Below are 13,684 nucleotides of genomic sequence, written 5' to 3' on the forward strand. Positions count from 1 at the left end.
GTGTGTGTGTGTGTGTGTGTGTGTGTGTGTGTGTGTGTGTGTTGTGTGTCTGTGTGTGTGGTATTCTTTTGGCAACAAAAAGAAAAGCATTTATTCCAGCACGCAGATGTTTTTTTTTCCGAACTATAAAGAAGAACCAAAACAGCCAACCACGGGGGCCTCTCTGGAACCAATGAGTGCAGCAGCGGCTGATACCGCTTGCCCTGATTGGTCGGAAAAAAAACTGTAGCAGGTGATGTCGCTCGACGCACATTAAGCCCCAGCGACTCCAACGACGCGGCGAGGACCGTCTTTGGTGTTTGGTTAACCTTAAAGCCCGTCCCGGGCCGATGTGGTGCGATGAGAACAGACAGAGACACGGGCACGGAGCCCTCCGAGGTCAGGTCGCGTCACACGCTCGCTGACAGCAGACAGCGGGGGGGGAAGAGGAGATCTCTGACGAGCTTCTAGGAAGCCCAGCTGGGACTTTGGCGATAAGGTCAGCCAGAGTGTTCATCTGCCAGGAGGGTCTGGTGTCCTAAGATGGCGGGCGGGGCGGGGTGTATGTGTGTGTGGGGGGGGGGGTGGAGGGGAAGCTTGCCCAGTCTGACGGGGGGGGGCACCCCAAGACTTATCTCCTCGCAGAGAAGGCCAGCCGTGAAACGCAAGACGCATGGCATCCCACGCAACGCCTGCTGCCTCTTGAGACGGATATCTCTCAAAGCGATCAGCAGTCGGGAACCTTTAATCCGTCAAAGCAAACCGATTGTGTGCAAATGACTGCGTTACATGGAGCCGTGACTTACTGTTCAACGGCATAATGTGGTCGGCCCCCAGGGTGGTGGAAATTGAGGCCCATTCGTCCTGCGGAGAGAAAATATGACAACGTAAGGTTCCATAAGCGGTGGACACGCAATACGAATGATTTATAAACACAATTGAACAACAACTTTCTTTTTTCTGTGGCCCATTCTAGTGCACGCCATGAAAAACGAGAGTTTGGCCATGTCGTGAATACACAATCGTTTACATTGTAAACGGAATCAAATTAAGTGGATGTGAGGAGGGAAAAAAAAATGGATGGAAACAGGCAATTCATTCTCTTTCACAAATCCTGTACACACATATGCGCAAACAATGCCGGCATAGTGCCGGGGATTTGACAAAGCGTGCAGGCTTCCCTGGTGACAATGCTCACGTAACAAAGGTCAGTCTGTCACGATGCTTTATCGAGAGGGAGGGGGGGGTCTACGGTTATATGAGGGTACATGTTGGTTTAGCTTCTTTCCAAAACAGGCCCTACCTTCACCAAAGTCTATTAAGTGTACAGACGCCAGGGCACTGGGTGACGACTGGTCGAGGATCTGCTGAAAATCACCTCAGGAATATAACACAGTCTTAACCTCTCTGTGCTTTCAGCATCCCTTGCAATGACGTCAGAGCCACACCTATAAAACCAAATCTATAGTCTCTGTGCTTGATCCGTGTCAGCCGGTGAAGTCAACCGCGTTTGGTGATTTTGGAAATTCTGAAGCTCCGCACGCAGAGTGACCCCACACTGCGCGTCCAACCCGATGCCGCGGCGAGGCGGGGGGGGGGGGGGCTGCCGACGCCACGACCCTGCGTGCACCGGGCCGCGCATCTGATCGGGGCGGCTGGAAACCCGACTGAATCCAAACACCTACCCAGGGCAGCTCTTTAACAACGCACGCAGGTTCTCTTGAACCACTCGTGGGTCCACTAACAACAAGCATTATGCCGAATGGACCGGGTCATGTTTCTTAATAAATGAGTGTTTCAACTTGCATGTTGAAACCATATGTCGTTTGTCGACTGAATAAAACATTAAAACTATGTTTCCTAGCGCGGGGGGGGGGGGGGGGGGGGGGGGGGGGGGGGTTTAATGCGTTGGAACAAAGTGAAGAGATCATCAAATGGTGGTCAGACAGAATTACTAACTAAACTTTACATCTTTTTATTGCAGCTTGTGTATTGTAATGTATTTGCAGCGCATGTTTAAATATTAACATGTTCCAGCTCAATATTAAAAACAAAGCCAAAGAGCAGGAAAGAAGAAGCAGTGAGGACCTGGAAACCCATATTTGGGCAGAAAACGTGCATCAGACTCAGGTGGTCTATCTTTAGCGTTGCACGCGAGAGCCTGCCCGTTGCAAAGCTTCGTAACACGAAGGTCTGAAAAAAACTCCAAGTCACGGTGCAACGATCAACCGTCTTTCTCCGTGTTCCGGGACTGCAGCGCTGGAGTCTGGGGGGGGGGTCAGAGAGGGTGGCCCGGCTCAGAGCTTAACAGATGTGGATTTCCTCACTCCCAATTGCTGCTGATAATCTGAGGTTGGGGTGGGGCTAATGGGGGACTGTTACACACATGCAATAACACAACACCGTGCAGTGGGACGTGGCGCGGCGTCGGGGCTGCGGTCCTGCTGTTTGAGCCGGGTTATCGGGGGGGGGGGGGGGGGGGGTTTGGGCGTTACCGTGGGACACCACGTACACAGCCAATAGGAGCCAACAGCACCGCATCCCGCGAAACCCACGGGAAATGAAGACCTTTCTCCAATCATCAACTCTTTTCCTGCACTTTTACGACATTAACCTCGAGTTAAAGACTCACATGATTCGACATCAAATGTGTTCACGAGGGAAGTTTTCGCACAATACACCGTTTTGAATCCCTAAGGCGTTTTGTGACATCACGGTCAAAAGACTTAACTTCCTTTCGCCCTTTTTCAACCAGCGGTGAAAGCGGCGGGGGACGATTACAAAGAGCTCTGATCCACACCTTCCTCTTCCTCTAAATCAGCGGTTCTGGTGACAGAGGGGGACAGTTGTCCATTGCTCATCCCTGAAAATAGCTCAGCTCCCCCCCCCCCCCCCCCACTCCCGTTCCTCCCCCCCTGCTGGTGTTGAGTGGCCGTCTCCCAGGAGCCACGCGCCGCTGGCAAGCGCTGGTTGACATTTCCTTCAGCGAGCGGCGAGGTTTCCCCTGACTCGTGGTGGCTGGACCCGGGCCTGGGGCCGAGCCAGGGCCAACTCCCTGCGTCTGCATGTCTGAGATCCAAGACCGGACCCTGACCTTACGGTGACCGTCTCCGTTGGCACAGGGTGCGCTAACAAAACAGAGGTCCTCCAAGCCGCTTGTCACTCGGGCTGCAATCTTGGTTTTCTGGTCCAGAATTTGATGCTATGAAGTAATTGTCTAATATTAATAACATTATATATTATCAATGGTAATATCTCAGCCATCGAGGCATTCATCTCAACGTTGCAGCACATTTCTCAAAAGACTTATCGCATGGCGCTGAGACTGCTCAATTCTGGCCTCCCTGAGTTTCTGCATAAAACGACATCCAGCACCAAGTTAACAGGCCCCTCCGGGCAAGAGGACATCCTGCCTTCGCCTTACTGTTTAAAGACGCATCCATGCCCCGAGACTCGCGTGAAAGGCCTTCGTCTTAAAAATGCTGGTTGGCCGTGGTTGGTGCAGGCTAACGTGTTAAAAGAACCAGAAGGCCTCCAACACTGGATGAGGCCTTGGGCAGATGGTGGGAGGCTGCCCCACACCTGAAGCCCCCTGCCCGCCGGGCAAAGGCCCTGCTTGGCTCCCCCCTTGGTTCCCCGTTGCAGCATGTAGTCTAGTAAAAAACCCTCCCCCACCGGATACCCGCCGCTGAGTAGAAGGCCACAGCTGAAGTTATGACAGAGGGGCTTACGTGTGCCAACACATAGAGAGTAACCTAATCAAACAATCAATCAATCAATCAATCAATCAAGGGAGTGGCAGGTGGCTTCAAAGCACACAATGGCTGGCTGGTGTCGAACATGATTAATAAGCGGCACTCTGGTAAAAAGGTTACTCAGAGATGAGCGATTCTTAATTGAAGAGCCCAGCGCAGGATCAGTGGCGAGCGCTTTATGCAAAGCCGACGCACGGCTGAGTGGGCAGCGGCGGCCTGCTCCAAAACCTGCTCCGTGGCAGAGCCGGTGTGCACCCCCCTGTCAGCATGGCCTACTTTCCCCTCTCTATCCCTTTATGCAAAGTTCTCCCAGAGGAGGGGGGGCGGGGGATGGGGGGGGGGGGGGCAGGGATGGGGCCCACCATAGTAAGGGTTTGGGTGGTCAGCCCCCCCTGGGGAAAAAGTTTGTTGGAAATATCTAGGCCAGAAAAGGCCCAAAGATATATGAAATCCAGCTAAAAGGATTGGGGCCCGGACTTGTGAAACCAGAGTACATATTGTATAATACCACAGCACAATTCAATCGCCTGCCTTAATCTTAACAGAGAACAAATCTCTGTCAAATCTCTGGAGGTCAGACCGTTTCCCACTGCAACCCAAAACACTGTAGAGACGATGACGGAAAGAATAAGAAGGCCTAGATCCCAAGCCCTCGGTGTACTGTGCTGTCTAGGCTTTCGTCACACCCCACCATGGGTTGGTACATTTGTTTTGAGTTACATTTCAAATGCTTCCGAGGAAAAGATACAAACATCGAGAGAGGGAACAAGTCCAGACTTGTTTCGTTTTGTTTTTTTTTCACGCGTGGCCGTCTGGATTAGCTCATTCGGGCTTGCAGCGCCACTCGTGGATTTTCCACCATAACAAAACGCAGCACAGCTCTACTGTGCAGCGTGTGCGGACAGAAGTTCACCTTTAACCACCTTTAACCACGCAGCCCCCGCCCTTTGTCAAAACCTGAGCACCTCCGTGGCACTGTCAATGATCCTCTGAGATGCTGTTAACGGCACACGTCTTAAAGGGCGCAGGTTGGGGGGGAGGGTCAAGTCCAGTCCATCGGCTACGGCTTTAGATCCAGCCAGCTGTCAGCAGCCGAATGACCCGTCGCCCCTGGCCAAGTGGCGGTGACCCCTCATTGACCCAGGTGAGAAAGCGAGAGTTGTCATGGACCAATGTCCCCTTTCTACTTAATGCATACACTGTGTGCTATGAGAGAGGCTACGAGTGATAAGGTGGAATGCGGTCGTGGACAGGTTCAGCCCAAACCCAGATACCCAACGGTAACCAGTTAATCCCAGATCCTCTTTAAATATTCAACAGTTTTGAGAAGAAACTTGGACAAGCAGGTCTTGCCAGTTTTGACACACTCATGCCCAATCACGCGGTGTTCCTCATAATCCTCGACCTGTGCTGCGCTTGCATTTCTTGCCCTCCCCGCAGATAAAAGGCCTGCTGCTCAACCCCTTATCCACTGTCACCAGGGTTGCGTAGGCAAACAACCGAATGGCAGTTTGTCATCCCACGACTACTAAAGTCCACTGACCTGAAGACTCCAATGACGTGTCCAATAATATTATGCTTCTTGCAGGCAGTAAACCTACATGCACCGCTGCTACTCACTTTTCGTGACACCTCTCTAGACAAGCAAGTCACAATGAAAGACCCCTGTGTGATACTTCAACTCATTAACCCCCTTTTAAAAAACGTTTCTGCAGAAAGAGCAAACTCATTTCGTCAACGGTTCTACAATGGAGGTTGATTACGGTATGACTTGAGCCGTTTCAACCCTGTCAAGCGTATAATAGCTAATAAAGTTATAATAGATAATGACAATGCAAACTATAACAGACACTTTTATTAGGATCGTATAATTACACTACAGAAGGTGTGTGTTTGTGTGTGAGAGTGCTTTTTGAGATACTTGGCACATTTTCTTTAAGGGAGGCAGGGGTTTTGTACACGGGATCCAAATGAGGGTTTATGTTCACCTAATGAGTGAATGAATACTATGCCGTGCATGTTTAGTAGTGAGGTGGTTCCCGCCCAATGTATAGGACAGGCGTGGTGGCCTGTACAGGAAATGATCATCGCCTGCTTGTCACCAAGGCAACGGTTGGCAGAGCGCGAGCGGCACACCACAGAGTGTGTGTGTGTGTGTTAGGACTGTGACTGGTAGTGCTGGCGATTTGGTGGATGAGGGGTGGTGCCAACGCATTAGCTCAACTGACCCAGTTCAAGGACCGTAATGTGTGTGTGTGTGTGTGTGTGTGTGTGTGTGTGTGTGTGTGTGTGTGTGTGTGTGTGTGTGTGTGTGTGTGTGTGTGTGTGTGTGTGTGTGTGTGTGTGTGTGTGTGTGTGTTTATAGAATAGTAGTCTGTTTGTTGGGGACCACACCGCCATGGTTACAGTCTCAGAGCTTCCCTTTCCTGTCCTCTAAAGATTAATTGAACAGGCGGTTTGTATTTTGATGAAAAAGGCTTCACAATCATAACGCAGGATTCTGAGAAACACACACGCACCCTTTCACTTCGACATTCTCGAGCACTTTGAAGGCCATAACCAAAACAGAAGGGTTGCCAGTATTCCGTGTGCGTGTGTGTGTATATGCGTGTGTGTGTTTGTGCGTGTGAGAGAGTGAGAACCCCATCCCACCTTATTCACATTCTCATCACATCACAATCGCCCCTCCTTGCCTTTCACACAAAACACAGACACACACACAGGGACCAACAACACGCCCAAGGGGAAAACAAGTATTTCGGTCACAATGAGAAAGTATGCGAGAAATGCCTGTCGTGGAACAGTGGTGGGTGTGGCCACTGGCCTGGCGCTGAACAAGCTACAGCCCCGGCTGCACCGCAGCGATCCCTGGTCCCTGACGCGCGGGCTTGGTGTCGCTCTCTGTGCGCAGGCCTACCCCCGCGGACTCTACCTTTACATAGATGTAAATACACGCGGCGGGAACCCGGCGCGTCCCCGCCGGGAGCCCGGTGGGAACCCGGCGCCTGTGGTCCAGTACAGTGGAAACAACAAGGTCAGGGCAGAGCTGCTGGCCCACTGGGGATAAGGAGAGTCAGAGCCTAGCATAGACGGCGGCCCACCCGGCGACCGGGGCTGGCCGCCCATCCCATAGGATTACCGTGCACCTGGTCTAATAAAAACATAAATACCATTAATACCATTAATGCACGTATCACTGTGTCGCCACATGCAATGTAAACAATGATAACGTTCACTATCATTGTTTACCCTCTCTCACTGACGTTGCATGAGCCGATGTACAGTGATATGTGTAAACGATGACGGGGCACGATGATTAACAACGAGAGGGTAATCATTCTCCCAGTCCCACTGGGGTTGGTGCAGAGTGGCGGCAGACGGGGGACAGCACAGACTGCATTATCTCGCCCTCTTCACGTCTCTCTCTCTCTCTCTCTAAAAGGTTAATGAGAAGTAAAGCCCAGCCAGGATGACCGAATGCTCTGTCCACGTAATGTTGGCAACCAGACTGTGTTCCTGAGACGAGCAGCAGGCTCCGTGTACAGGCCCCCTCTGAAATCTTTCCATCGGTCATTGGGAAGAGGCGGTTGTGGCACACTCCATGTTGGTTCTGATCATGCGTGTACTCGACTAGTGCTGTAAACATGTTGATTTGTTTACCACGATTCTACTTTTAATGCTACAAACAACAAATAACACTTACCAACTGTAGAAACGGAAAATGCATCACCAAACAGCGAGCCTACAATCCGGTGCGCTAGGGAACGTGCATTTGCACACACTGCACAGCTCAACATACACTTCAAATCATCGTCATGCAAATTTTGCGGGTGAGGCCAAAGGAGAGATTGAGCAGATTTTTTTTTTGAACTGTGAAAATGACGATCCACACCATGTCGGCACAGGGGGCAAAGAGAGCAAAACAAAATTCGAAACCACAAAACAAATCAAATAGAAAGTTAATGCGTGATGTGCCCATGACATGAAGCCAAAACAAACCCGTAGCATCGCAGACGTATGAATATTCCTAACCTGCGAAATGATTCCTCCATACTATATCAGCGATAGTCATTGGTGAGCCGCCGGCTGGGAGTGGTTTACCTTTGTCGTGGTCAGTCCTTATCATATCCATTAAGGAATTCTCCAAAGAGTGCAAGCTAAATGCATCAAAGGGCCGATTCCGGTCCTGCAACACACAGAAGAAAGAAGGAAGGTTAGATTCACTCTAAGTGGTCAGGGTAACGGAGGACTCAAAACACAGATGCAGCCGACTTCTTGTTAAGGGTACAACGCATAAAACAGCTTCAAGATAAAGTCACAAGTGGGAAACCATACAAAACAGTTTTGATTGAATGTACAGGAATGCAAACAAGGTATACATTAAACACGCACATAAACAAATAAACGCAATAAAACATAACCCCACGACTAATTACCATGGGAACATGTCCCTGCACAATTTGCATTTGTCTTGTTGAAATTCTGGTCGAGCATGTAACGGCATCTCTCCCTGACAGAAAACACAAATACCAACAGCGACCTGTGCTGTTGCATGTACTGAACATGCTAGCAGGGAAACCTGTCCGCCAGATAGTGGCCCGCCGGCCAACGGTTCCACTCGGAGTGGAGAGAATTAGCTGGCTAGTGTCAGACCTGAGAAAAACCAATCCTTTCAGATGATCAGAGAAGCTAGTGTGCGTAGGTTTAGTTTAATTTGGCTATGAAACTTAATTGATTTATTTAAGGAAGTGTATCACTCAAATTAAAACTTTTAAATTGCAAAACACCACTGTCGTCCAAAGTCCAAGTCGACACCTGATTAAATTAAAGGGATGCTATCTTGACCGGCCTGTCACTGTGGTGTGTGAGTGACAAGGGCATCTGCTAGTAACTTGGAACCGTTTTCAATATAGCTAAATGCAGCCTTAATTTGGATCTATTTGAAGGGACCAAATGATGAATGCAGGGCTTGTATTGAGAAGTAGCTGGCTTTGAAGCCCGGGGGACCAGACCCAGATCTATTTGAACGGCAAACGACGTCACATCAAAAGGATTGGTACGGGAGGCGGCGTGTGGACCCACTGCCTTAAGGGCTGATTATGGCCCCACGGTCACCCAACGCAAGGGGGTGACGGACCCCTCACGTCCTTACCGACCCTTCGTGCGTCCACCGCAAGGGCCGGATGCGCGCCTCCCAAAAATTGTAACCTTCCGTCGAGGCGACGCAGCAGCGAGGCCTGTGATTGGTCCACCTCCTTAAACACGACGCAGAGCCATAAAGGCTCACGAATGCGTCTGCGCGGTCCGTTGCGTTGCGTGAACGGCCACGCCGGATCACAATCAGCCCTTTGCAGTTTTCTAAACGTTAAGGGTCTTGCGCCGGTGGGGCACAGCGTTTTCTTTGCCTAAAGGTCCCGTCAGAGCTGGAGAGCCTGGCAGCGAGGGCAGCGTGAGCGGAGGCCCCGGCCTTGGCAGCTGTGTCCTGTGTCTGCTGTCAGAGCCCGGGGGCCACATTGTTTGGACACCGGGGCCCATTGTGGCCCGTTCGGCTGAGCCTTCAAAAGCGTTATTCCCCCTCTACCCTGGAGCCGGCAGGGTAGCACAGATAAAGATCTGCTCACTTGGTGCAAACGGTAAACACGTAAACCGCTGAGCTGGTTTTTTTTTCTCTCTCTCTCTCTCTCTCTCTCTCCGTCCCTCACACCCCCACCTCCCCCCACACACACACACACATGATTGGGGGTCACTTTAGGGAAATGCTATACCATCATATATACCACTATTATAATCAAACCCCTCTTGAAACACATTTTTTACTTAATACACCACACGTGGAAGGTCCGAGGGGTGTGGAATGCAGCACAATGTGAGCCCGTCTTGCCTGTCTCGGGCTTCAATGTAATCTGTTGTCTCCCACCCAAGACATTTCATTCATATTAATAATAAAACATGACCGCCTGTCAGCTGATTATGGTATGGCTAAGTGAAGACTGTGTGGGGCAGAAGTGTCAGTAAATGTATTCAGTATGGTTCTTCTTTTTGAGGAGGGGAATCTAGGGCAATAGCTCAAGAATTAGAGGGTTCTAAAGAGGGTTTTCTGAAAACACTACAGAGTCAAGCAAAGAGTTTTCAGACGAAATCAGGGTAACAACATGAAATGGAAAAAAACTGGAACGCAAAGGCTAACAAGGATTAAACCCAACAGGCTTAACTGCGCTGAGCATTTTCCTAAGGCAGAAGAATCAGGCAAAACTCCACGCGCCGACCTTCCAACCTAACAAAACCTGACTTGGTTTTGCCTAGTCATGTGACGGCGTCATTTGACTGCAGCAGTCACCCTGGGGCGGCCGACACAGGTCTCATGTGAAGGGGACGGCGGACACACAACCTATCAGGGGGGGCCCACGGTGGCTCGTCGGAGCTGTCAGCCCAGACGAGGGTGTCTCCTAAGATGCTCATGTGACTTTTGTTTTCCAGAGCCTCGCGTGCACGTGTAAAGCTGCATTCCAGGCATTCCATGCCCTTTAATCAGCGGGCAGACAACGGGGCAAAGCACGCTCGCATGTGGAGGTCACAATGTGCCCTGCTATGCGTGTGCTGTGTTTACACTGGGGAAGGGTGGCAGGGGATGTGGACACTGGACAGACTGACAACAGGTTCACCTGGAGCACCACCAGCTGTCCTATACAGGAGGAGGGGGGGGGGTCTCTCTCTCTCTCTCTCTCTCTCTCTCTCTCTCTCTCTCTCTCTCTCTCTCTCTCTCTCTCTCTCTCTCTCTCTCTCTCTCTCTCTCTCTCTCTCTCTCTCTCTCTCTCTCTCTCTCTCTCTCTCTCTATGTGAAAAAGCTATATGGGAAGTGCCTAGCCAATTGGTATCCTCACTAATGTATGACACAAAAATAAAATAGACTAAATACAGCACTGAATCTTTGCGTTTGCATTTGTTTTACAATGTATGCCAAAGATTATCTTCTTGGTTATAAATGGTCATTACGGAGCTCAATAGCGCAGATATAATTTGATACCAACCCACTTTTACAGCCTCTAGGCCAACCAAATGCAATGTGTCCTTTAAACCCGGTGGGTGAGCCAGGCGATATGATAAGTCGCTTTAAACATTTCGCACAATACAACATTCAAAACGTTCGGCTTTTACGCAATACCCTTTGAGTCCCCTTCATCAAATGAAAAGACCCTGACCGATAACATTTTAAGACAGATAATAAAACACGGTACCCTATATTTCTATTTAACGATGCTACTTTTTAGGTCAAAGAAAAATTACAAATTATAGAATAAGATAATCAAATAGGCACGACTGGCGTGCGATGAACGCCCTTATTCACAACCCATTCAATTTTCAAATTAGCCTGGTTATTATAAAATACAATGTTTAAAATAAAATTACAATAAATATCCTTATTATTCTTTAAAAAACGGCTTACCTGGAAAGGCAGTAAATTGTTGCCGTTGTCGGTCCTAAAGGCGCTGTCCTCCACCCAGGACTTGGGGGTAAGAGGGCCAGCTCTTGGGAATTTCGGAGGCGCAATGACATTGCCGGAGTAGGGTTTTTTCATCGGGGAGATGGGATTCAGGGGAGAGGGCACCCCGACTCCCACGCCGACCCCGACGCCCACGGCTCTCCGCGGGTCCCTTCCAGCCTGCATGCCGCTCCATGGGTTGGAGGCGGTGCTCCAGGCGGCGTTCTGGTGGTTATTCCAAGACGAAGACGAGGCCGGAGCAGGTGACCCCTTGCTGTTCATGATGGTCTGGTAAGCGTTTCTCTGGGGGAATGGGCCTTGGTTGGGGCTCACGGGGGACCTCCTTTGCTGGGGCTGCTGCTGCTGCTGCTGCTGTTGCTGTTGCTGCTGTTGTGCTTGCTGTTGCTGCTGCTGCTGTTGCTGCTGATGATGATGTTGAGACTGAGCCAGGCCGATCTGAGGTGAGAAATTACCTCCGAACACCGGGTTGACATGGGGGAAGTTCTGAAAAAGCATCGTTCCGTTCACCGAGGGTATTCCTTGGAAAAAGCTGTCGTCCGGGCCGGCGTTCGAGCTGCCCGTGGACCAAGTGCTGCCGAACGACGGAGAGAGGCTGCCTCCAGTCTCCTGCGGCTGGTGAAAACTCAACCCCGGCAGGATCGGCGACTCCATCTGCACTTTCTCTTTGTTGTCCAGCACTAATGAAGCCGCTTGGTGGGACACACTCGACGGACTGCTCTCCTCGGATGAAGGGGGTTCAAATGAGGGGGCCGGGGTAGAGGGAGGGTCTACGTTTGTTGGATCTTGCTGATGGTGAGGCTGCGGGGCTTTGTTTTTGTCCATCAGTAAATCATCCTGCATGGCTTGCTGTGCTGAAAATGGGAAAAATAGAGACGACGAGTTGTTATTATTTAGGATATCATATAGGCCCACTAGGCTCGCCGTGCTGTTACATTTGAGCGACAACTTCGACAAGGACATGTTAGAGCAGCCAGCCAACTGTGAGGCGAATTCGTTGTCACCCATTTAACCGAAAAGGGGAAAAACAAGCATTCATACACGAATAGAGTGATACCGATTGACACCAAATGGATTGCCTTCGCCCTCTATGTACAACGACACACACACAAACTGCGGAGCATATGCAACCGATATTCACCCGAATTCGCCACGTCTCGTTTTCCTTCACGCAGGAACTCTGAACTGCGACGTAAAACGGATTCTGGTTTTCCTGAAGGACCTCCCCTGTTTGAATTTGCATACGTCAATAAATACAGCTGTCCTTCAAAAAAAAAAAAAGGTTAAAGGCGTCCTGCGTTGACATATCACACTGTAACGCCGTGTTATCTGGTTTAAAAGGCAAGGGGCGTCTCTCTTTTCTCTCTGCTGGCGATAGAAACGGAGCCCAGAACATTACGCACTCGCCTGTGTGCCGCCCGGTCCGGGGTAACTTTATTATAGAACACCCTATCCCAATAATTAGATATCGGAGGGCATACGGCACCCTAGCTCAGTGTCCGAGTGACTGCTACCCCTGATGGCTCCAGGATATGTCCATACATGCCGCAATTTAAGTCGACACTAGACTGCTGATACAGTCACGGGTAGAATAACAGAGAGCTCCACCCAGCCAGGTCAAGTTTTCTTCTTAATGAACTAGTTCCTACGCGATACGTTTCAGAGACTATGTCTGTATGCCATATGTATACGAATAGGCTACATATGGGGAGGCGTATGGTGAAGACAGTTAACCTACAAATAGTGTTATAATAACACAAATAATCAATGATAGGCGTATTTCCAAAAACGATGCATAAGAAGATATCATAGGGTCAAACGTTTTATCCATATTCTGTGGAAGATTTGGTAGGGTTTGACGAAGTAACGTATAGTAAGAGGGATTGCAAAGTGTCATAGCCCTCTTACATTTTGCGCAGACGCGCAAAACGCAGCAAAGATCCGGCGACATGGAATGGCCTATAATCTGTTAAAATGTCATAAAAGCATATTGATGCACTAATTATAACACAGATGGACTGCAAGGTGATCGCAACGGAGCAATGCGCACACACACACACACACACACACACACACACACACACACACACACACACACACACACACACACACACACACACACACACACACACACACACACACACACACACACACACACACACACACACACACACACCGGTTAATCCTTGTTTCTTCCCGAAGCGCTCCGTTTCCAAGGTCATCAAGCAATATGACTCTATATCAAATCTATCTGCCATATATACATATGCTAATCCCCAAATATCCATTCGCTGTTCAAGAATTTCCATAGGCATATTCTGTAATGGATTTAAACCCCCCTTAGTCCATATGTTCCCCACATAATCAACATGCAGACCTGCGTCATATGTTCGTCCAATGTTAAAAGTATATTACCTTTATCGTTCACCTTTAGGGTCTCTGTAAATAAAGC

The 13,684-nt window shown here is 49.8% G+C and overlaps 1 protein-coding gene across 2 annotated transcripts in view; it reads right to left on the reverse strand.

Annotated features, from left to right (window-relative positions):
• The window catches only part of cpeb3 (cytoplasmic polyadenylation element binding protein 3), a 14,785-nt gene extending 2,418 nt beyond the window's left edge, over positions 1 to 12,367 (reverse strand). The window contains exons 1-3 of one of the 2 annotated variants that reach the window (XM_060073499.1): positions 11,179 to 12,367; positions 7,836 to 7,920; positions 786 to 843 (exon numbers count right to left, since the gene is read on the reverse strand). In XM_060073499.1, coding sequence (XP_059929482.1) covers positions 786 to 843; positions 7,836 to 7,920; positions 11,179 to 12,240 — 1,205 coding nt within the window. In that variant the 5' untranslated portion in view covers positions 12,241 to 12,367. Of the gene's footprint in view, positions 1 to 785; positions 844 to 7,766; positions 7,921 to 11,178 lie in introns of both variants that reach the window. The other variant, XM_060073498.1, reaches the window with a different exon arrangement.
• Between the last annotated feature and the right edge of the window lie 1,317 nt (positions 12,368 to 13,684).

The sequence above is a fragment of the Gadus macrocephalus genome, chromosome 15 (assembly GCF_031168955.1).
Source record: "Gadus macrocephalus chromosome 15, ASM3116895v1".
NCBI classification, from domain to species: Eukaryota; Metazoa; Chordata; class Actinopteri; order Gadiformes; family Gadidae; genus Gadus; species Gadus macrocephalus.